Source organism: Rhinatrema bivittatum, chromosome 9, assembly GCF_901001135.1.
Source record: "Rhinatrema bivittatum chromosome 9, aRhiBiv1.1, whole genome shotgun sequence".
Lineage (NCBI taxonomy): Eukaryota > Metazoa > Chordata > Amphibia > Gymnophiona > Rhinatrematidae > Rhinatrema > Rhinatrema bivittatum.
The window spans coordinates 236767524-236790492 of NC_042623.1; the positions used below are offsets into that span (position 1 = coordinate 236767524).

Genomic DNA, 22969 nt, shown 5'->3' on the forward strand with positions numbered 1-22969 from the left:
ATTAGACCAAACTCCTGAGTTTTGCTTCCCTGCCAGCAGATGGAGACAGAGAAAGTTTCACTGACACCGTACATAAGCCAGTGTGCCACCTGTAGTCCCTCAATATTTCTCTGTGTCCAGCAGGTGGTAGATGGTATTAAAACCTGCAGACTGGAGAATATAAAAAAGAAAGAGAAGATAGATCTACAGTTTCTCCCAGGGAGTTGTTAGGTTCTGGTGGGGCCACCCCCCCTGGTTTGAAGCAAACAAGCAGGGAGTTGGTGACCCTTGATGGTACCTTGTTCCGAGATTCCGTGGAGATGTATATCTGGTGATCCAGATCCCTCATCCCCCACGAGGCAGCATTGGTTCCGCTGGCAGCTCTGCATTTTGGGTCCCATCTGAACAGGGAAGAATTGAATTTCTATTCCTCTTTGTTCCGGAGCTAGTTACAGCAGTGGATGCAGTTTTAAAGCTTGTTTTCAAAAAAAAAAAAGCAAGCAAAAGCAAATGGGAGGCAGAGGAATCGTTGTGCTGGTTACTCGGGGCCTTGATCGCTGCTTCACAATTTGTCACCCGGGGGTTTCCTGAGGTTCCTGTAAACATGGTGGAGATAGTGGCGCGCTACTCTGGCCCCATGGTACTGGCGCAAGGCAGACATTGCTGGCTGTGCCTAAATTCAGATAGCTTGTATTCTGTAAGCATCCCTGGTGGGGAAGACAATTTGAGGGAGCCCAGCACTAGACCAATGGGTAAACGAGCCTCGTAGATGATGAGGTCTAGGGCTGAAGCTTTTCCTGTCAGAATGGGAACGGCAGCCATTTTTGATTCTCTAGCAGCATTCCCAGGAGAGGCAAGGGAATCCCCTCCTTAACTTTCACCCGCAGTTCCCTGTCCCATGGAGGTGCAGAGAGACACTTGTACCCAAGGCCAGTGCAAAGGTCTGTACGCACTAGGCAGACCAATGTAATACCGCCCCCTGCCCTCCCCAAAACCCACCCTGAGTTTAAAGTGCCCCTTTACAGTGGTAGATATATTTATAGAGTCATGTTCTCCCTCTTATAGTTCTTTCTCTCTCTCCCCCACCACTTGAAATTGCATACCGCTACCTCCTTCTGGTTTGTGCTCCGCGACTGCTCTCATCCCTCCTTTGCATTTCGAAAATGGTGCTCTTGTATGCCTCAACATCCCCTGCCCACTTATGGCACCCTAAGTGACTGCCTACTCCAGCCTAATGGTCGCACCAGCCCTGCTTGCACCAAGGAGTCATCTCTGGTTCTGTTAGAGGTCTTCTGCCAGTTTTAATTTGCTTATGTGCAAAGCTTGTTTAGTGGAACAGGCAGCGGGGGTTGCTGGCTCTCTGCCCAGTCTCCAGGGATTCTTGGCTGGTCAAGAGGCCTGAGCTGTGTTGAGAAGCTCTTCAGACCTTTGGTGATTTCTGGTGCCAGATGATGAATGGTTCCGGGCCTAAAAAAGCTGAAGGTGCAAGCAGGCTTTGCTTAACCGTGTGGTAGTCTGCAGTGGCGGTTCTTTTCTTGCACACATTCTTGCTGCGTGGCAGTTGCAAGAGCAGGGACCCATGCGCGTAAGGCTGTGACCTAGATGAGCACGTATTTCCGTAGGTACTTGTGTGCGTATAACTGCAACCTAGTCTTGAGTGAATATCTGCATTCGTCCTGGAGGGTTGCATGCGTCTGTCTGGGTGGCACTGGTGTGCGCAGGAGGCCGCCTAGAGCTGCAGTTCAGGAAAGCTAGGTGCTGGGGATGAACAGGTCCAGATGCTTTGCTATCTGTGAGGCTTGCCATCTAAGAGCAATTCAGTCCTCACTCTCTCTTCGTCTGTGTCAGCGCTGTTTAGTTGCTCAAAATGATTGACTACTGCAGACTTTGCCCATGTTGGGACATCCCCTTCGCCTATGGTGTGTCTGGAGGGCAGTGGCATGGGAGGCAAGGCAATGGTTAGTTCCCTGTACATAGCCAGATCAGTCCAGCCTCCTGGGTTATGCCTCCCTGCCAGCAGATGGAGACAGAGAAAGTTTTACTGACACTGCTACTTAACCACGGGTGCCACCTGCAGTTTCTCAGTATTTCTCTGTCTCCAGCAGATAGTAGGTGGTATAAAACCTGCAGTTCTGCTGTGGACGGCCCAATTCGCTTTGGTCACTTAGTGGGCAGCCTTCATCAGGGACCCATACTTTCAGACCAGGCTGCTCACTTTTGTCTAGCGGCTTGGCTTTTGAGAGGTGGCGATTGAGACATAAGGGTTATCCTGAGGCTGTCATTGCTACGTTGCTGCAGGCCAGGAGAAAGTCTACTAATCTTTCGTATGTGAGGATATGGAATGCTTTTGAGTCCTGGTGTTCAGCTAACGGGGTTCGGCCTCTCAAGTCTTCAGTGCCTGAATTTTGGCTTTTCTTCAAGAAGGTCTGGCCAAAGAGTTGTGTCTGAGCTCTTAAGTCCAGGTGGCAGCTCTGGGTTGTCTCCATGGCAAAATAGAAGGCTGTACTATTTCTGCACATCCAGACGTGATTCAGCTTCTTAGAGGTACGAGGAATTTACGTCCGCCGGTGCAGAAAGTTTGTCCATCCTGGAATTTTAATCTTGTCCTCAGATGTTTGTGCGAGGCCCCTTTTGAACCACATAGAAGGGCGATGCTTAAAGACTTGACTCTTAAGGTTGTCTTTCTGGTGGCCATATGCTCGGCTAGGAGAATATCTGAGTTGCAGGCTTTGTCTTGCGGTGATCCATTCCTTCAGATTTCAAACTTGGGCGTGTCATTGAGGACGGTACCTTCCTTTTTATCTAAAGTGGTATTGCCGTTTCACGTGTATTGGACAGTGGAGCTTCCAGCTTTTCCTGAGGTGGACATGTCCACTCCCCACGTGAGGGAACTTAAGCTGTTTAGATGTAAGGAGAGCATTGTTGAAATATCTCAAGGTAACCTGGAGGTTGGAGCATCTCTTTGTTCTGAGGAGTGGTTCAAATAGAGGTTCGAAAGCATCTAAGATTATTATTGCATGATGGTTTAAGGAGGCTATTGGATCTACTTACATTACTAGTGGTCGTCTGGTTCTTGAGGGCTTGCATGCTCATGCTACGTGTTCTCAGGTGGCCTTATGGGCAGAGGCTCAGCTAGTTTCTCCACAGGAGATTTGCAGGGCAGCGACTTGGAAGTCACTACATAATTTTGCAAGGCATTATTGTCTGGATGTGGGAGTAACAGATTCCCAATCTTTTGGTGAAAGTGTGCATTGAGCGGGACACTCCAGGTCCCACCGTGAGTAGGGAGCTTTGTTACATCCCAGGAGTCTGGACTGATCTGTGGTACTACAGGAACGAAAATTAGCAGGTAAGAACCAATTTTCCTTTACTCACTCCTAGTGATAGCAATAACTTTCTTCAGTCTATCCAGCTAATAATGTTATGGCCTTTTCTATATATTCAAGTGGACTAAAATGTCAGTCACACCACTTTTGTTTGGACGGTTACTAGAAACTCCATTGATTAAGGCTCAAAACCAATTAGTATGATGTAAACAAGGTCTAATGTTTAAAGTATTTTACTGTTGATTATGATCATAGTTTGATAGATATGTAGGAGCCCTGTAATCTAAAATCAATTATGTTCTAATTCAAGCCTATAGAAATATCTATATATCAGCTGACTAGAGTATATTGCATGGGGGTAACCATCAAACTAGTCCAGTCCAGTGAATCAGTTTAGGAGGACAGGCTACCTAAAGGAGTTTAGATCTAAATCCAGCTGCTATTAGTCAAATTTAAAGTATTTGTAGGTATCGCTTCAGGTGCTTAAAAGGGGTTTAGATAAGTTCCTGGAGGAAAAGTCCAGAAAATTATTAAAGAGATGGATTCTGAAACCCACCATTTATTCCTGGGGGTGAGCAACAAAGAATTAAATCTACTTTATGGGATCTGCCAGATACTTGTGATCTAGTTTTGACCACTGTTGGAGACAGGATGCTGGGTTCAGTGGACCTTTGGTCTGACCCAACATGGCACATCTTATGTCTGACAATATAGACTCAATCCCCTCTACTGATGAGGACTACTGTACAAATTACAACAACTCTATATTCCCCAGCACATCAAAAAATGTATGTTGATGTATGAAATCTTCCTCTTCCTACTTTAAGCATCTTATGTCTGAGCATAATTTACCTTGCTAATATGCAGCATGTTTACCTACAGTGCCTGAATGTAACTTGGCTTGAGCTACTAATGAAAAGGAATAAGTGAAATGCACAAAAATAGTATTCATATTTATCATTACTAATATTGAATTTCCCTCTTTGGAATTCATTTTTACTGTACATTTTTGCCTTTCTTGAAAAAAAAAAAAAGTCCTACTACTTTTAACTGACTTGTCAGTGCTTCTCTCCAAAATTCTTCACAGACATACTGACATATTACCCAGTTTCAGCTAATCTTTATTTTATCTACCTCTGAAGTCTGAAAGGCAGAGTTCATGTTGCTAGATCTGAATGTGTGAATTTCAGGTCTGTACAGATGGTGCAGGCTAACACCTTAGACAGCAAAGTCATTCCCAGACTTATAGGAACCCTTCAAACACCCATTGAACAGGTGGGATCAGATGTACTGGGGATTTCTCTCGTTTCCTGTCTGGGAGGGACAGGATGCTTATTGTACCTATTGCGCACTTATTGGTTTGTTGTCATCTTTGATTGCTTTTTTATACAGGTGCAAAGAAAATCGAGAAAGTCCTCATTGCAAACAGAGGAGAAATTGCTTGCCGGGTGATGAGGACCGCTAAGAAGATGGGAGTGCAATCAGTAGCTGTTTATAGTGAGGCAGACAAGAACTCCATGCATGTAGCAATGGTATGTTGTGTTCTTTCAGCAAGAGTACCTATTAATGCGAAGTGCTGTAGAGTGGCATGAATTCTTTGAAGGACAAGGCACTGGTAACTAATGCCTTCGTTGGCACAGCTGAAGGCCTGCGATGAGAGAGAAGGCTTGTAACTTGGTTGGAGGAATATGCTTTGGTGAACAGCTAATTCATATGTTTTTGCTTTAAGATATATTTGAATTTTTATTTTATTTTTTGTTCTTGCAAACAATGCAGCAAGCACATGTCTGTGAAATAACATCCTGGGAAATGAATGTCATATTCTGTTCTCCAACCAGTAGGGAATGAGCTAAAGGGTGACTGCCCAACTAAAGCAGTGATGATAACAAAAAGAAGTGGTCAGAGACAAAGAAGACAATGGCATGATTTATGCTAAATTATGTGATTTTCTTTGTTCGCCCTTGTTTTTGTTGTTCTCTAACTGCAAAGGGATATTCCATATTGCATTTGAGTTCCAATTTAATGAATAAAGTCAGCAGTCAGTGACAGGAGGGAAACCTACATGGGAGTGATAACAGAAGTTTGCAACTTGGACTCCACCAGCTGAAGGCTTTAGGGTAGTGGCATTCACAGATGGTCCTCGTGGGCCGCAAACGGGTGGAGTTTTCGGGATATCCCTAAAGAATATGTATGACAGAGATTTGCATGCCCCTTATCTCAATCATATGCATATCCTTCTTATGCATGCTCATTAAGAATATTCTGAAAACCACACCCGCTTGCAGACCTCAAGGACCAGAAGTGAACACCACTGCTTTAGGAGATTTAGAGGTGAGAAGACAGATGTGCCTCAGTTTCATGCAAGTCCCATGGCTCTAGGTTTGCTAAAAAGCAGTTGCACAAATATAACTGTGGTGTTTTTTACATCTTTCTTAACAGATGGGGAAAGAGGATGGCAAAAGAGAGTTTAGCAGGAACCACTGGGTGGGGGTAAAGGAAATGGTGAAGACGAAGTGAGAGAGAACAAACAGAGAGGTGGATTCCCATTCAGTACAAATTTTATGCTGAGGATAGTAACATTTCTAGGTATTCTGCCCTAAAGCAGACTATTCATCGACAGTTAAAATAGTTGAAGTCTCTTGTGGTTGGTCAGGTGACTGATGGCAAGTGCTGCACAGTGTCATGTGGAAAACCTGGCTTTGCAGGGCCCAGCTTCTGCTCCCTGGGCTAATTTGGACAAGGCTGGGGATGCCAACACAAAACCAAAAGAGGAGCTACCATAACCTCGTGTCAAAAATCAGAGACCTGTGAAACGAGGGTGGTGAGAAAATCCCTAAATAAGAAAAACTCAAAGTAGGCGCCACACTGACCATGAAGGTAATAAAGTCCCAGGGGGGATCAGAGAACCGGATCTGTTGGCGTACCATCTTTCATGTAATTCTAACCGGTCAAATCATTTACTGCAAGGAATGGAAAACTCCCACCTCCCCTCCAAAAAAAAAATTTGAATTGCACATAAAAATAGCCACATTCTAGGCGGTCTTATGACATGGTACAACAATAAATCAGAAACATTTAGTAGCAAACCCCCCATCAGCTGATATGTCTGCATCCACTGCATCAGGGAGATGATAGTACTTTAAAATCCACTTAGCTTGGTGTCATGCTCATTTTAGAACCAAATGAGAGTGTATAAACGTGGAAAGCCTATGCTAATGCACGCTGGATTGGTTGCTTAACATCAACATCTTGTGGCCATACGTGGGGTTCATGGTAGGCAAGTTCCGGAGGTAACTGTGGTTTGCTGCTCCTGGCTGTGGTCTGTTGTTGTAATGGTTGGGAGGGAAGATGTAAAATAGGGGAAAAATCTCTAGGCAGTTGCAAATAAAGAGCCCTGGGGCATAGCTCAATGGAGACAGATTCTGATTGCACTGAAAACACAAAGATGTAGAAGGAAACCAGTGGTCCAAAAAAATACAAACTGAGGTCCTGATTATATATTTTTTTTAATTTAAGCCCCTAGGAGCTACTAATGTTCAATGTTTTTGAAAGCTCCCAGCTTTATAAATCTAAGTACCTCTGTGTGCTGCTGTGCTGATCCTTCAGAGAACTCCATAGTAGCAGAATGCAGTAGAAATTGAAACGAGGATTTGGAAGGTGGTTTCCAAAACCATGGCCATTATAAAAAGTGCACAGTTCTTATTCCTGAAAACTGTGACAATCCAATATATCTAATATTAGAACTAAAAATGGGAAGGATAGATGGCGATATAAGACAAAGAGGAAACAACAGGTAAGTTTTTTATCATTTTGAAGATTCCTGTTAGCATTTCTGCTTTGATAGAGAGTGATGGTACATGGAAATAAATATATTGTTCCCTGTACGTACCCAGATCAGTCCAAACTCCTGGGTTTTGCCTCCTTGCCAGCAGATGGAGACAGAGAAAGTTTCACTGACACTCTACATAACCCAGTGTGCCACCTGCAGTCCCTCATTACATGGTACATGGTGAAAAACCTGCAGTTCTGCAGTCAGGAGACTGTTTTGGATTTATGAGCCTTCCTCCCAGGGGTTTTTTGGGTCCTAGTGGGTCCTTCCCTGTCTGGTCGGGGTGGACGAATTGGGGGTTGGTGACCATTTTGTATGCTCGCTCCTTTCTTCTGTGGGGTGTAAATCTGGTGGTCCAGATCCCTCCCCTTCACGAGGCTGCTGAGGCAGCTACAGGCTCAAGGATGGCTGTTTTCTTTTACTCAGTCCCTTTTTTAATTTGGCTGATTTTCCTTTTTTTCTGCTAGCAGCTCTGTGTTTCATTCTAGGGAGTAGGTATTGTGTTTGGTAAAGTTATGAAGAAAAAAAAAAAGTCTGCCTCTTCCGATCTGCCATGCAGCCTGCGCTCCTGGAACCTGAACCTCTGCACCAAAGGAAAATATTGGTTTCTTTGTATCTTTTTGTTATCAGAGAGTAAAAAAAAAAAAAAAAAAAGAGAACAAGGAACTAGATAGAGGAATCTGTGCAGCAGCGAGGTTCTGGCGGGGAAGCTAGCTTAGCAACTTGGGGAACTCAGCGATGGGGTTTTTCAGCAGCTTCTGTGCCTGCGGAAGAGACCAAATGTTGGCTCTGTGGTGCTGAGGGACTGTTCCTCCTGCTTGCCGATGAGATGCTGGTGGTGCCGGGAGGAACAGCATGTGCATGCAGCAAAAGCATTCAGGAGTCTGCATCAAGCATGGCCACACCGGTAGAATAAGCCTCACGGATAACAGGGTCTAGCACTGAGGCTTTCCCTATCAGCGCAGAAACGGCAGCCATTTTCAATTTCCTAGCAGCATCGGCGGGAGAGGCAGGGGAATCCCCTCAGCTATTGCTGGCAGTTCCCTGTCCTGCAGAAGGGTAGACAGGCACTTGCACTGAGGAGGAGTAGAGGTCTTCTGTTGGTTTTAATTTGCTTATGCACAAAGTGTGTTTCCCTGTACATACCAGGATCAGTCCAGACTGCTGGGTTATGCCTCCCCTCCAGCAGATGGAGTCAGAGAAAAGCTGAAAAGCACCCCCTAGATATACCAGTGTGCCACCTGCGATCCCTCAGTATTTTCTCTCACTCCAGCAGATTGAGAGGCATAACCTGCAGTCCTGATCTTTCTACATTTCTACATTGATTATACAGCTTCTCTACGCCGTCAAGGGATACTGGTACATCCCTATCTCGACGATTGGCTCATCCGGGCAAAGTCGGAAGCATTGTGCAAGCGAGCGGTTCGGTTGGTGGTGGAGCAACTTCAGAAGCTAGGTTGGGTAATCAACTTTGCGAAGAGCCATGTAGAACCGACTCAGCAATTGGAGTTCCTGGGAGCCCGGTTCGATACTTCGGTGGGCAAAGTGTTCCTGCCACATCAGCGGATGGTCAATCTGATGGCGCAAGTGCAAAACCTGTTGGACCTGCTGTTACCTACGGCCTGGGATTATTTACAAGTCATTGGACATATGGCGTCTACTCTGGAAATGGTACCATGGGTCTTTGCGCTATGCAGCCTTTACAAAGAGCACTTCTTTCCCGCTGGGATCCCAGGTCCGAGGACTACTATCGGACAATGCGACCACTGTGGCATATATAAACAGGCAAGGGGGCACAAGAAGTTGTCCGGTGGCGGCCGGAGCGTCATTGTCGATGACCTGGGCGGAACGCCATTTATCCCGCATCACGGTCACCCATATTGCAGGCGTGGACACCGTTCAGGCGGATTATCTCAGTCGGCAACACCTAGACCCAGGAGAGTGGGAGCTGTCGGCCGAGGCGATGCGGGGTTCTGCACTTGGATTTGATGGCAACTCGACTAAATGCCAAGGTGGCGCGTTTCTTCAGCCGAAGGCGAGAGCACGGATCGGAAGGGGTGGATGCGCTAGTGCTTCCGTGGCCTCCTCGCATCCTCCTTTATGTGTTTCCTCCGTGGCCCCTGGTGGGAAAAGTTTTAAGGCGCATAGAATCCCATCAGGGTCTGGTAATTCTCGTGGCTCTGGAGTGACCAAGGCGCCCGTGGTTCGCAGATCTTGTCAACCTGGCGGTGGACAGGCCGCTGCGTCTCGGTCATCTCCCGAATCTCCTACGCCAGGGTCAGATATTTTTCGATCTGGCAGATCGCTTTTGTCTGGCGGCTTGGCTTATGAGCGGATTCAGTTGAGAAAGAAAGGTTATCCAGAAGCGGTTATTTCTACCCTCCTTCGGGCACGCAGATCCTCGACTACTCTTACCTATGCTAGAGTGTGGAAGGTCTTTGACTCATGGTGTAGTGAGTTAAAGATTTCGCCACGACAGGCTTCTGTAGAGCATATCCTTACATTTTTACAGGACGGTTTGAAGAAGGGCTTGGCCTACAGTTCTCTTAGGGTTCAGGTGGCGGCGTTGGGCTGCCTGAGGGGCAAGATTGAGGGTTCCCCTCTTGCATGTCACCCAGATGTTGCTCAGTTTTTGCGAGGAGTTAGGAATTTGCGTCCCCCTGTGAGGGTTCCATGTCCTTCCTGGAGCTTGAACTTAGTTCTCCGTGGTCTCTGCACTGCCCCCTTTGAGCCTATTAAGAGGGCCACCTTGAAGGATGTAACTCTCAAGACAGTATTCCTAGTGGCCATTTCATCAGCGCGTCGCGTTTCGGAACTTCAGGCTCTTTCGTGCAGGGAACCGTTCTTGCGTATTTCTGAGTCAGCAGTGTCTTTGCACACAGTACCTTCCTTCTTGCCTAAGGTGGTGTCGGCCTTCCATGTCAATCAGACGGTGGAATTGCCTTCCTTTACGGAGGAGGAGCTCCGGACTTCTCAAGTTCGGGACTTGAGGTGTTTGGATGTCTGTCGAGTACTCCTACGGTACTTGGAAGTAACTAATGAGTTTCGAAGGTCGGATCACTTGTTTGTGTTGTGGAATGGGCCCAAGAAGGGTCTTCAGGCATCCAAGACAACTATTGCCCGCTGGTTGAAGAGCGCAATCGCGTCCACATACATTGGCTGCGGAAAGTCTGTTCCTGATGGGCTTAAGGCTCACTCTCTGCGTTCTCAGGCGGCTTCATGGGCTGAAAGCCAGTTTGTGTCTTGCCAGGAGATTTGCAGGGCGGCCACTTGGAAATCCTTACATACGTTTGCTAGGCATTATCGCTTGGATGTTCGTGGTCCGTCGACTGAGTCCTTTGGGAGCAGTGTACTTCGAGCGGGACTCTCTGGGTCCCACCCCATTTAAGGCGGCTCGGATACATCCCAGCAGTCTGGACTGATCCTGGTACGTACAGGGAAAGGAAAATTAGTTTCTTACCTGATAATTTTTGTTCCTGTAGTACCAAGGATCAGTCCAGACGCCCGCCCAAGTCATTTTCGGGAGAGTCCGCTCGTGTTTCTATCTGATTACTTCGCTTCTTGCAGTGATCTACATCTACAGGTTATGGTATTAAGTATTGCTGCACATTATACGGTAAGTTGTTCTAAGGTTCATTTCTATTTTAATACATAGGGAGACAGGTTTGTTTATGTCTTTAAGGCAATGTTGCTACTTGATCTGGTCAGTGGTTGAGTTAAAAAGGTTGATTACTTGGCGGAAGTGCTTGTTTAGTTCCTTCTGCTTTGATATCGAATATACTGAGGGATCCCAGGTGGCACACCGGTATATCTAGGGGGTGCTTTTCAGCTTTTCTCTGACTCCATCTGCTGGAGGGGAGGCATAACCCAGCAGTCTGGACTGATCCTTGGTACTACAGGAAAGAAAATTATCAGGTAAGAAACTAATTTTCCTTTAGCGAGATGCTGACTCTTGGCCCCAGTCTCCATGGATTCTCAGCCAGTCAAGAGGCCTGAGCTGTTGAGAAGCTTTTCAGGCCGATGATTTTCAGTGCCAGATGTTAAATGGATCTGGGCCTAAACGTGCTGAAGGTGCAGGCAGGCTTTACTTAGCTGTGTGGTAGGCCACTGCAGCGGTTCTTTTCTCGCCTGCATAGGCGTGTGCGTACATTCTCACTGAGTAGCGGTTGCATGTGCTGGGACCTGTGCGCATAAGGCTATGGCCTAGATTTGAGCATGTATGTCTGCGATCTAGACTTGAGCGCGTATTTGCGTGGATACTTGTGCGCATAAGACTGCAAACTAAACATGAGCGCGTATTTATGCAGCTACTTATGCCCGCATGATTGCAACCTAATCTTGAGCACGTATTTGCATGCATCCTGCAGGGGTGTGCGTGTATGCCTAGTTCCCTGTACGTACCAGGATCAGTCCAGACTGCTGTGTTATGCCTCCCTTCCAGCAGATGGAGTCAGAGAGAAAACTGAAAAGCACCACCCACATAACCCGAGGTGCCACCTGCAATCCCTCAGTATTTTCTCTGACTCCAGCAGATTGAGAGTCAAACCCTGCGGTCCTGATCTCGGTTTTCCTTGGGGTTCTGCCCCACCAGGTTTGACTACCTCAAAAAAAAAAAAAAAAAATTTGACAGTACAGCTTCAGAACCTGTGACTGGATCATTTAAAAAAAAAAAAAAAAAAGGGCAATCAAAAGCAATTTATTTTCCTTTCTGGTTTACTCAAGCAGCCAGTGACAGGCAGGCATGGCAGGGCTTTGTCCTGCTTTTCTTTCCCAGAAGGTTTTCAGTTTGACCCGGTGAGCAGAGGGGGAGGACTTACCGGTGGGCCGGTCACTCTCCCCCTTCCTCAGAGACGCTCCATTCCTCTGGCCCCCCACCAGTGCCGTTCCCCGTGGGCTGAGCTTAGTTAAAAATAAATAATTAAATCTTTTTAGTTATTTAACTTAGCTTTTCTTTATTTTGTGCTCTCCTGCTCAGCCGCGCCTGCCAGCACTCCCGGGCCTCCGGAGGGGGTGGAGTTCTCCACCCGGCTGCAGACCATGCCTAGGGGGACAGCATGCAGCTCCTGTGGAGAGCCAGGGCTCCGGCTCTCCCGTGAAGGCCTCTGCTCCTGGTGTCTCCCCGGGGGCGAGGGGCCTTCGCAGCACAGCTATTCGCCACGGAGGGCGGCCATTTCGCGGCACACATGGCTGCGAGGAGACCACGAGGCAGGGGCCTAGCTCGCTCCTGATTAACGCGGGGTCGGTGGCCATTTTGTCTGCCTCCGGGGATGCTGATGACTCGTAGGAGGGAGGGGATCTCCCTCCTCCACTGTTCTCGCCATACAGACCGTGCGGTTTGCCGGCCGAACCAGCTCTTCCTCCGGGTAGGGCCTCGGGGGGGAGGGGGGGGCGGCGGGGGCGGGTCCTTAAAGCAACAGCAACCTTTTTCATCAAAATTTATATTACTGTTGCATAAAGCTTATTTAGAGGCAGAGTCTGAGTGGGGGATATTCAGTCTTCCCTCCCAGCCAAGATCCCGAGGGACTCTGGGGGGGGGGGGGGGTAACTTGCCAAATAGGTTGCCTGATCTAGTGGACCCGGTGGATCCGGGTTCTCAGGATCCTTTCTTCCTGGACGATAAGGGAGATAACGTCACTCCAGTAGAAGGGGATGAACCACAGGTCCTACAGCTGTTCCATAGGGAAGAACTGGAACATTTAATTTTACATGTGCTGCAGGAGCTGGAACTCCCCCTATCTCAGGAATCATCGGATTTGTCTACGGGGATGCAGCGTTAGCGGGAATTCACGACCCGCCACAGACGTTCCCTTTTCACCCGAAACTTTCACAGATTGTGTCATGGGAGTGGGAGAACCCGGAGGCTTCCTTGAGGGTCACCAGAGCCATGAAAAAGTTATACCCGCTCCCTGTTGAGACGCTTGATCTCCTTAAGGTTCCCAAGGTGGACTCCACAGTCACGGCCTTAGCCAAGCATACTACTATTCCGGTGACTGGAGGCACAGCGCTGAAGGACCTTCAGGATAGGAAGTTGGAGGTGTTGCTCAAGCACATTTTTGAAGTATCCGCCTTGGGAGTGCGAGCGGCTGTATGTAGTAGCCTTATGCAGTGGGCTTTGCTTCGATGGGTTCAGCAAATGTTGACGGCCCAAGTCCTTCCCCCCCCTGGGGAGGCTGAGCAGGCGGCTCGCATGGAATCCGCTGTAGCCTATACCACTGATGCCCTCTATTATCTCCTTCGGACCTTGGCGCGTACTATGTCTTCGGCAGTATCTGTGCGTTGCCTGCTGTGGCTCCGGAACTGGTCTGCAGATGCCTCCTCTAAATCCCAACTCTGCTCCTTCCCTTTTCGGGGTAAGTTGTTTGGTGATGAGCTGGAACAACTCATCAAGGCCTGGGTGACAACAAGGTGTACAAGCTGCCAGAGGACAAGTCCAGGGTGGGCCGCTCTCCTGGTAACTACCGGGGCCGTTTCAGGGGACAGCGTCATTTTCGGTCAAATAGGGGGGCTTCGAGCTATACCCCTCAACAATCAACTTCAAGGGCACAGTCTTGGTCATCTTCCTTTCGCGGCAGGCGGCCTCAGCAAGCCGGTTCCCATGCCATCGCCAGCAACAGCAAGCCTGCACAATGAAGGAACACCGACCCATTCCTCCATCCTGAACATCGATCAGTGGGTACTAGATATTATAAGTCACGGTTACTCTTTGGATTTTGCTCGTCCCCTCCTGGATCTTTTCCTGATGTCATCTTGCGGGCCACCGCGCAAGCAACAGGTGGTCCTTCAGACTCTAGAGCGCTTGAAGGCGCTGGGAGCCATCACGCCGGTTCCTCCAGTTCCTCCAGTCGGAGCACTGGACCGGTCGCTACTCCATCTATTTTGTGGTACCAAAGAAGTATGGGACCTTTCGCCCGATTTTGGACCTAAAGCAGGTCAACAAGCCTTGCGGGTGCCTCGCTTTCAAATGGAAACTTTGCGGTCTGTCATTGCGGCGGTCCACAAAGGAGAGTTTTTGGCTTTTTTGGACCTGACAGAGGCATATCTTCACATAGGGTTCCAGGAACACCACCAGCGGTTTCTCAGGTTCATGATTCTGGACCAACACTATCAGTTTTGTGCCCTACCCTTTGGCCTGGCGACCGCTCCTCGTGTATTCACCAAGGTGTTGGTGGTTGTAGCGGCGAGTTTACATCGGGAAGGAATTCTGGTGCATCCATACCTGGACGATTGGCTTATTCGAGCGAAATCGAAGCAACTCTGCCGCACGGCGGTCCGTTCAGTTGTATGTCGTCTGCAGTCTCTGGGCTGGGTTGTCAACTATGCCAAGAGCCAGCTGATCCCCACTCAGGTAATAGAGTTCTTGGGGGCTTGTTTCGATACTTTGGCAGGCAGAGTCTCCTTACCCCTCGATCGCATGGACAGGTTGATGTCCCAGGTGCGGCGTCTGCTCTCTCTCCCCTCCCCAGTGGTGTGGGATTATTTGCAGGTTCTTGGATATATGGCGTCTACCCTGGAGCTAGTCCCTTGGGCCTTCACACATTTAAGACCATTGCAGAGGGCGCTGCTCTCGCGTTGGGACCCCAAGTCGGAGGAGTACTTGATCCCCTTGCCTCTGACTGAAATGGCCAGGTACAGTCTGTCCTGGTGGCTCAATCTGGATCACCTCCTGAAGGGGGTCTACCTCGAGAGTCCCCAGTGGATAGTGGTAACAACCGATGCCAGCCTCTCCGGTTGGGGAGCAGTGTGCCGGTCAAGGTCGGCTCAGGGCCTTTGGACTCCGAGTCAGGCACAGTGGTCCATCAACAGGTTGGAGACCAGAGCAGTCCGACTAGCTCTACAACACTTCTTGCCACTGTTACGCAACAAGGCGGTACGGATTCTTTCCGACAATGCGACCACGGTGGCCTACATAAACAGGCAAGGGGGCACCAGAACTCGTCCTGTGTCCGAGGCCGACATGCTGATGAATTGGGCAGAGTGCCACCTCGACCGGATTGCGGCATCTCACATCGCCGGCGTCGACAACGTCCAGGCGGACTTCCTCAGCCGATAACAATTAGATCCCAGGGAATGGGAACTGTCTGTGGAAGCGATGGGCAATGATATTCAGACGATGGGGGACCCCCCACTAGACCTGATGGCAACTCGTCGGAACGCAAAGGTGGCTCGCTTCTTCAGTTGCAGGCGAGACCACGGGTCCGAAGGGGTGGATGCGCTGGTTCTCCCTTGGCCGCCGCACGTCCTTCTCTGTGTTTCCTCCATGGCCGCTGATCGGAAAGGTATTACGTCACATAGAGTCTCACCAGGGCCCAGTAATTCTAGTGGCTCCCGAGTGGGCCCGGAGGCAGTGGTTTGCCGATCTGATCAACCTAGCGGCGGATGGTCCGCTGCGTTTTAGTCACCTACCCAACCTGCTGCGGCAGGGTCCAGTATTTTTAGAGCAGGCACATCGATTCTGTTTAGCAGCCTGGCTTATGAAAGGAGGTGGTTAAGAAGAAAGGGTTACTCGAGGCAGTTATTTCTACTCTTCTCCGAGCTAGGAAAACTTCTACATCGCTTACCTATGTCCGGGTTTGGAAAGTCTTTGATTCCTGGTGCCGTGGGTTCAGTTTGTCTCTTCGACGGACCACTATCGTTCACATCCTGTCATTTTTACAGGATGGGTTACGAAAGGGTCTGTCTTACAGTTCACTCTGGGTTCAGGTTTCGGCCTTGGGCAGCCTCCGTGGTAAAATTGATAGTTCCATAGCAGCTCACCCGGATGTGATACATTTTTTGAAGGGGGCCAAGCACTTGAAACCGCCGGTGCGAGCAGTTTGTCCGTCTTGGAGTTTAAACTTGGTCCTCCGGTCTCTTTGCAGATTACCTTTTGAATCATTGAAACGAGCGATGCTTAAAGACTTGACGCTTAAAGCGGTGTTTCTCGTGGCTATTTGTTCAGCTAGGCGGGTCTCTGAGCTTCAAGCCCTGTCCTGTCGAGCCTTTCTGCGTATTTCTGGTTCTGGTATTTCTCTTCATACAGTACCTTCCTTTTTGCCCAAGGTAGTTTCGGCTTTTCATGTCAATCAATCCGTTGAGTTACCGGCTTTTTCTGCTGAGGATAAGGATCTGCGGAGGTTGGATGTCCGTAGGGTTCTATTGCGCTACTTGGAGGTTTCTAATCCGTTTCTGTTGTTGGATCACCTCTTTGTCTTGTGGAGCGGCCCTAAGAAAGGGGCTAAGGCTTCTAAGACTACCATCACCCGATGGTTGAAGGATGCTATTGCTTCCGCCTACATATGTTGTGGGCGCCCAGTGCCGGACGGTCTAAAGGTGCATTCTCTTCAGTCTCAGGCGGCTTCATGGGCAGAAAGCCAGTGTGTCTTGCCACAAGAGATCTGTCGGGCAGCCACGTGGAAATCCTTGCACACGTTTGCTAAGCATTACCGGTTAGATGTGAAGGATCCGACCATGGATTCCTTTGGCGACAGTGTGCTTCACGCGGGACTCTCCAGGTCCCACCCCATTTAGGGTAGCTTGGGTACATCCCAGCAGTCTGGACTGATCCTGGTACATACAGGGAAAGGAAAATTAGTTCTTACCTGTTAATTTTCGTTCCTGTAGTACCAAGGATCAGTCCAGACGCCCGCCCATACACAGGAGAGTCCAATCAGCTGTTCATATTTTCTCGACAGGTTGTACCGCAAGTCTGTTCTTTACTTTGAGCGGCCTACCTTGTTCTTCTTATCAGTTCATGTTTTATTCATTCATTGAGCAGGTTTAGTTTTAACTTGATCTAGTCACTGGTTGCAAAGCGTATTTATGCATGATGTTTTTTTATCTTACACAAAAAGTTTTTCTATAGTAATGGTCATTCATTCTGCTTTGATATCCATAATACTAAGGGATCGCAGGTGGCACCCCGGGTTATGTGGGTGGTGCTTTTCAGTTTTCTCTCTGACTCCATCTGCTGGAAGGGAGGCATAACCCAGCAGTCTGGACTGATCCTTGGTACTACAGGAACGAAAATTAACGGGTAAGAACTAATTTTCCTGTGGCACTGGTGTGTGCACACTAGGCTCCCGGAGCTGAAGTTCAGGAGAGTTAGGCACCAGGGTCGAATAGATCCAAGCACTTTGCTATTTGTGAGGCTTGCCATCTGATAGCAATTCAGTCCTCACTCTCTCACTCTCTGTTTCTGTCAGTGCTGTTTAGATGGTCAAAGCGATTTGACTACTATAGCTTTTGCCTATGTTGGGGCATCTCCTTGGCCTATGGTGTCTCTGGAGGGGGAGTGGAGTGGGAGGCGAGGCAATGGTCAGTTTTCCCCTGTTCCTGAGGGCAGAAGCTTCCCCGAAAGAGGTTGGAGAGAGCAAGGTTGGGTTATGGACTCTGGTATAGATCCATCTTCTTCCTCCTGGGTGAAATGTTTTCAGGGTCTGCAGACCTTTCTGCAGGGGCGCCCAGAGAAGGCAACGCAACCTACTATGTAGGGATCTACATGCTTGGGCCTCCCCGTTTGTCAGTCATGGCAGGCAAATACCTCAGGGAGGCTGTCCCTGGTAATGTTCAAGGGGGTGTGGATCATGAGACATCGGAGGATTCTAATGGGGAATTGGCTTTCTCACTTCTAGAAAGGGGAGAAATTGCATATGATTGAGAGCCGCTTTGGACTCTGCTCAGATTTTTCTTTTTTTCACAGAGATGTCTTGCTGAGTTTGTTGGCTCAGACCCTGATCACACTTGGCGTGGCCCAAGTCTGTTGGCTCAGATCCTGAACACGCTTAGTGTGGCCGAAGGTCTATTATAAGTTAAGCATCCTGTTTCTTTTTCCCCCTGTATCCAGTTTGGGAGATACTGGATTTAAAGAAGGTAAACACAGTTCTCAAGTTTCCCCGTTTCCACATGGAAACTCTGAGGTCTAACTTTGAGTTCCGTCATAGCGACGGTACACAAGGGAGCATTCTTGGCATCTCTTGCCTAGATAGAGGCATATCTGCACATAGCCATCAGGCCAGAGCACCAGAAATTCCTGAGGTTCATGGTCCTAAGAGAACATTGAGCCCTTTCCTTTGGTTGGCGATGGCTCCACGTACCTTCACCAAGGTGATGGTGGTGGGGGGCAGCCGCACTGCAAAAGGAGGGTGTGTAGTGTATCCATATCTGGATGACTAGCTTATTCATGCAAAATCAAATGACCTCTGTCGACGATCAGTACAAAAGGTACCGATGCGCTTGCAGTCCCTAGGATGGGTGGTGAACCTAGCAATGAGCCATTTAGTCATCTTACAAACTCCAGAGTATCTGGGAACTCAGTTCAACACACTAGCGGAGAGAGTGTTTCTTGCGGAGAGAGATTGCAGAAATTGCAGAATCAGATTAGGATTTTGCTAGAGCTTTCAGTGCCAAGGGTCTGGGACTATTTACAGGTCTGGGTTCTATGGCATCGACATTGGAATTAATGCATTGGGCGTTCACACATATGCGGCCTCTGCATGGGGCTCTTCTCCCACTGGAATCCGTTATTGGAAGAGTTTCATCTTCCTCGTCCATTAGGGGAAACCAGGGACAGTCTTTCATGGTGCTTACTTGCACCAATTGAGTGTGGGGTGCAATTGGAGATTATGAATTGGATATTAGTCACCACCGATGCAAGCCTCTCTGGATGGAGGGTGGAGTGACAAGATGAGTCAGCGCAAGGCCAGTGGTCGAAACGGGAGGCCTCATGGCCTAAATTTGGTTAGAGACGAGAGCGGTGCATTTCACGTTGCTTGCCTGTCTGCTAAGTTTATGTGGCCTTCCAGTACGGATCCTATCAGACAATGCGTCAACAGTGAACTACATCAATTGTCAAGGCAGAACCAATAATCAGGGAGAGGCCTGGGAGTTGATTCTCTGGGCAGAACGTTCAGGTGGATTCTATCAGCTGGAGAAAGTTAGACCCTGAGGAATGGGTGCTGTCAGAGGTAGCAATGTCATTCACGGAAGATGGGGGATATCCCGAACAAAGAGAACACCAAGGCATCGTGGTTTTACAACCACTAAACAGAACACAGTACAAAGGAATTGGAGCTCTGGTGCTGCCATGGACTCAAGGTATTTTTCTTTGTCTTTCCTCTCATGGCCTCTGGACAAGGGATTACGGTGGATAGAGAAACATCCAGGCAACATGATCCTGGTAGCTCCAAAGTGGCCACATCGACTATGCTTCCCAGATCTGATCAATATGGCCATAGATGGGACCCTGAGGTTCGGACAACGGTCGAATGTTTTCCATCAGGGCCCAATAATTATGGGTCAGGCAGCTCACTTCTGTCTTGCGGCTTCGCTTTTGAGAGGAGACAACTGAGATGTTAGTTGTTATTAAGTAGTTATTTTCATCTTCTACATCCTTGATGTATGTGTGAATTTGGATGATCTTTGAGTCCTGGTCTGCTGTTGATGGAATGCAGCCTCAGTCTGTTCAGGCTATGGTGTCACATATCTTGGCTTTTCTACAGAAAGGTTCTGGTCAAGGGACAGTTGGCAACATTGGGTTGTCTCCGGGGTAAGGTGCAAGGGAATCCTCTGTCCGCACATCCAAATGTTCTGTGGTTCCTTCAGGGAGCTAAGGACTTGTGTCCTCAGGTGCGGAACATTTGTCCATCTTGGAATCTGAATCTAGTACATAAGAACATGCCATACTGGGTCAGACCAAGGGTCCATCAAGCCCAGCATCCTGTTTCCAACAGTGGCCAATCCAGGCCATAAGAACCTGGCAAGTACCCAAAAACTAAGTATCTTCCATGTTACCGTTGCTAGTAATAGCAGTGGCTATTTTCTAAGTCATCTTAATTATTAGCAGGTAATGGACTTCTCCTCCAAGAACTTATCCAATCCTTTTTTAAACACAGCTATACTAACTGCACTAACCACATCCTCTGGCAACAAATTTCAGAGTGTAATTATGCGTTGAGTAAAAAAGAACTTTCTCCGATTAGTTTTAAATGTGCCACATGCTAACTTCATGGAGTGCTCCCTAGTCTTTCTATTATCTGAAAGAGTAAATAACCGATTTACATCTACCCATTCTAGACCTCTCATGATTTTAAACACCTCTAATCATATCCCCCCTCAGCCATTTCTTCTCCAAGCTGAAAAGTCCTAACCTCTTTAGTCTTTCCTCATAGGGGAGCTGTTCCATTCTCCTTATTTTGGTAGCCCTTCTCTGTACCTTCTCCATCGCAATTATATGTTTTTTGAGATGCGGCGACCAGAATTGTACACAGTATTCAAGGTGCGGTCTCACCATGGAGCGATACAGAGGCATTATGACATTTTCCGTTTTATTCACCATTCACTTTCTAATAATTCCCAACATTCTGTTTGCTTTTTTGACTGCCGCAGCACACTGAACCGACGATTTCAATGTGTTATCCACTATAACACCTAGATCTCTTTCTTGGGTTGTAGCACCTAATATGAAACCTAACATTGTGTAACTATAGCATGGGTTATTTTTCCCTATATGCATCACCTTGCACTTATCCATATTCAATTTCATCTGCCATTTTGATGCCCAATTTTCCAGTCTCACAAGGTCTTCCTACAATTTATCACAATCTGCTTGTGATTTAACTATTCTGAACAATTTTGTATCATTTGCAAATTTGATTATCTCACTCGTATTTCTTTCCAGATCATTTATAAATATATTGAAAAGTAAGGGTCCCAATACAGATTCCTGAGGCACTCCACTGCCCACTCCCTTCCACTGAGAAAATTGTCCATTTAATCCTACTCTCTGTTTCCTGTCTTTTAGCCAGTTTGCCATCCACAAAAGGACATTGCCATCTATCCCATGACTTTTTACTTTTCCTAGAAGCTTCTCATGAGGAACTTTGTCAAACACCTTCTGAAAATCCAAGTATACTACATCTACTGGTTCATCTGTATCCACATGTTTATTAACTCCTTCAAAAAAGTGAAGCAGATTTGTGAGTAAAAGGATTGTATGGTGTTCTTGGTTGCTATTTGTTCAGCCAGGTGAATTTTGGAGCTTCAGGCGCTGTTGTGTTGAGATCCCTTCCTACAGGTATCTTTATGCATAGTGCCTTCTTTTCTGTCTGAGGTAGTTTCAGCTTCCATCTTAGTTAAACAGTTGAGCTTCCAGTTTTTATGGATTTGGATTCCTCTACACCTCATGTGGGGGAGCTTATGCATTATTGAGGTATATAAAAGTCACTTGTAATTTCCATAGATTGCATCTCCTCTTTGTAGATCATATCACCTCTTTGTATTGTGGAGTGGTCCAGAGAAGCGAAATAAGTCGTTTAAGCTACAATTGTATGGTGGCTGAAGGAAGTGGTCAAGTCGACTTACATTTCTAAAGGGTGCTTGCTGCCAGAGGATTTAGGGGCGCACTTGACGTGTTCTCAGGAGACTTCCCGTGCTGAGTCACATCAGATGTCTTTGCATGAAATTTGCTGAGCATTTTTGCTTGGATTTCGGGGCTCCAGCTTCTATGTGCTTAATTTAGTGAGAGTGTTCTACGAGTGGAACTCTCCAGGTCCCACCCGAGTTAAGGGGAAATTAGGTGCATCCCAGGAGTCTGGACTGTCTGGGTAATATAGGGAAAGGAAAATTGGTTCTTACCTGCTAATTTCTGTTCCTGTAGTACCACAGATCAGTCCAGAGATCCGCCCATTTACTGGGGGAGGAGTCCGTCGCTCGTACTGTTGTTTTGTACGTAGTGAGGAATTGTTGGAGGTTTTCAATGCTGATCGCTTATGTTAAATTTGGGAAATGAGTTTTCTGTTGCATTTCGGGCAACTTCACCTTATTTTAGCTCGTTGGAGGGGAGTGAATTTGCTTAGAAACTTGCTTAGAAAAGTATGGTTGTTGCTGTCATCTTGGCTTGGGTACAGGTCAATACTGAGGAACTGCAGGTGGCACACTGGGTTATGTAGAGTGTCAGTGAAACTTTGTCTCCATCTGCTGGCAGTGAGGCAAAACACAGGAGTCTGGACTGATCTGTGGTATAACAGGAACAAAAATTAGCAGGTAAGAACCAATTTCCCTTTGTAACTGACAGCCTTGTATACTGAACAAATTCTTTGGGAAGAATGTGGAATTACAAGCCTTTTAAAATCAATAAAAGGCAAACCTAAGATAGTATTGTGAGATTTTTCTCTCACCAGACCAGCTGTTTTAAATATTAATCAAATGATATGCAGCATGCATTTTGCGGTAACATCCTCTTGAAATTGTGGACTTTATTGCAAACCTCCCCTCCCCCCCCTCACAACTACATCTTGAGATGCAATTGTTTTGTGGAAAATTGCTGAATTGTGCAGAGTTTGGTGAAGTTCAAACAGCTAATGAGCTGATTTGCATGATTCTTTAGTGATTTTGCATAATTGCTGCAAATATCTTCATAAATGTAAAATTACACACACCAAAACGTCAGTGCACATTAAAGTTTGCAGACTTGATTATATGTGTGTTTACTGCTTTTGGTGGTGTTTCATTTGCGAAGCTATTTGTGGCTAAGTACATCAACCTCCTAAATCTGGGGCCTTAAAACGGAGCATCAGATATAGCTGCTCAGTACAGTAAGATCTGAAGAGCAGTTGGCAATATCTGTTTTATTCTGTGTAAAGCTGTAGCATTGTTTCATCAAAGCGTTTTTATATTTTTATTTCAGGCTGATGAAGCCTATTTCATTGGTCCAGCTGCCTCCCAGCAGAGCTATCTTGACATGGATAAAATAATACAAGTAGCAAAAATATCATCTGCTCAGGTAAAGGACATCAGCAAATACTATAAAAGCTGCAGAGATTTGGATACAAGTTTTTTGGTTTTTTTTAACACATAACTT

General features: G+C 47.3%; 1 protein-coding gene across 2 annotated transcripts in view; it reads left to right on the forward strand.

Moving 5' to 3' along the window:
• MCCC1 (methylcrotonoyl-CoA carboxylase 1) overlaps window positions 1-22969 on the forward strand; it is a 99769-nt gene that overhangs the window by 12414 nt on the left and 64386 nt on the right. For both annotated transcript variants that reach the window (XM_029615839.1, XM_029615840.1), the window contains exons 3-4: window positions 4698-4837; window positions 22796-22891. In XM_029615839.1, coding sequence (XP_029471699.1) covers window positions 4698-4837; window positions 22796-22891 — 236 coding nt within the window. The remainder of the gene's footprint in view (window positions 1-4697; window positions 4838-22795; window positions 22892-22969) is intronic.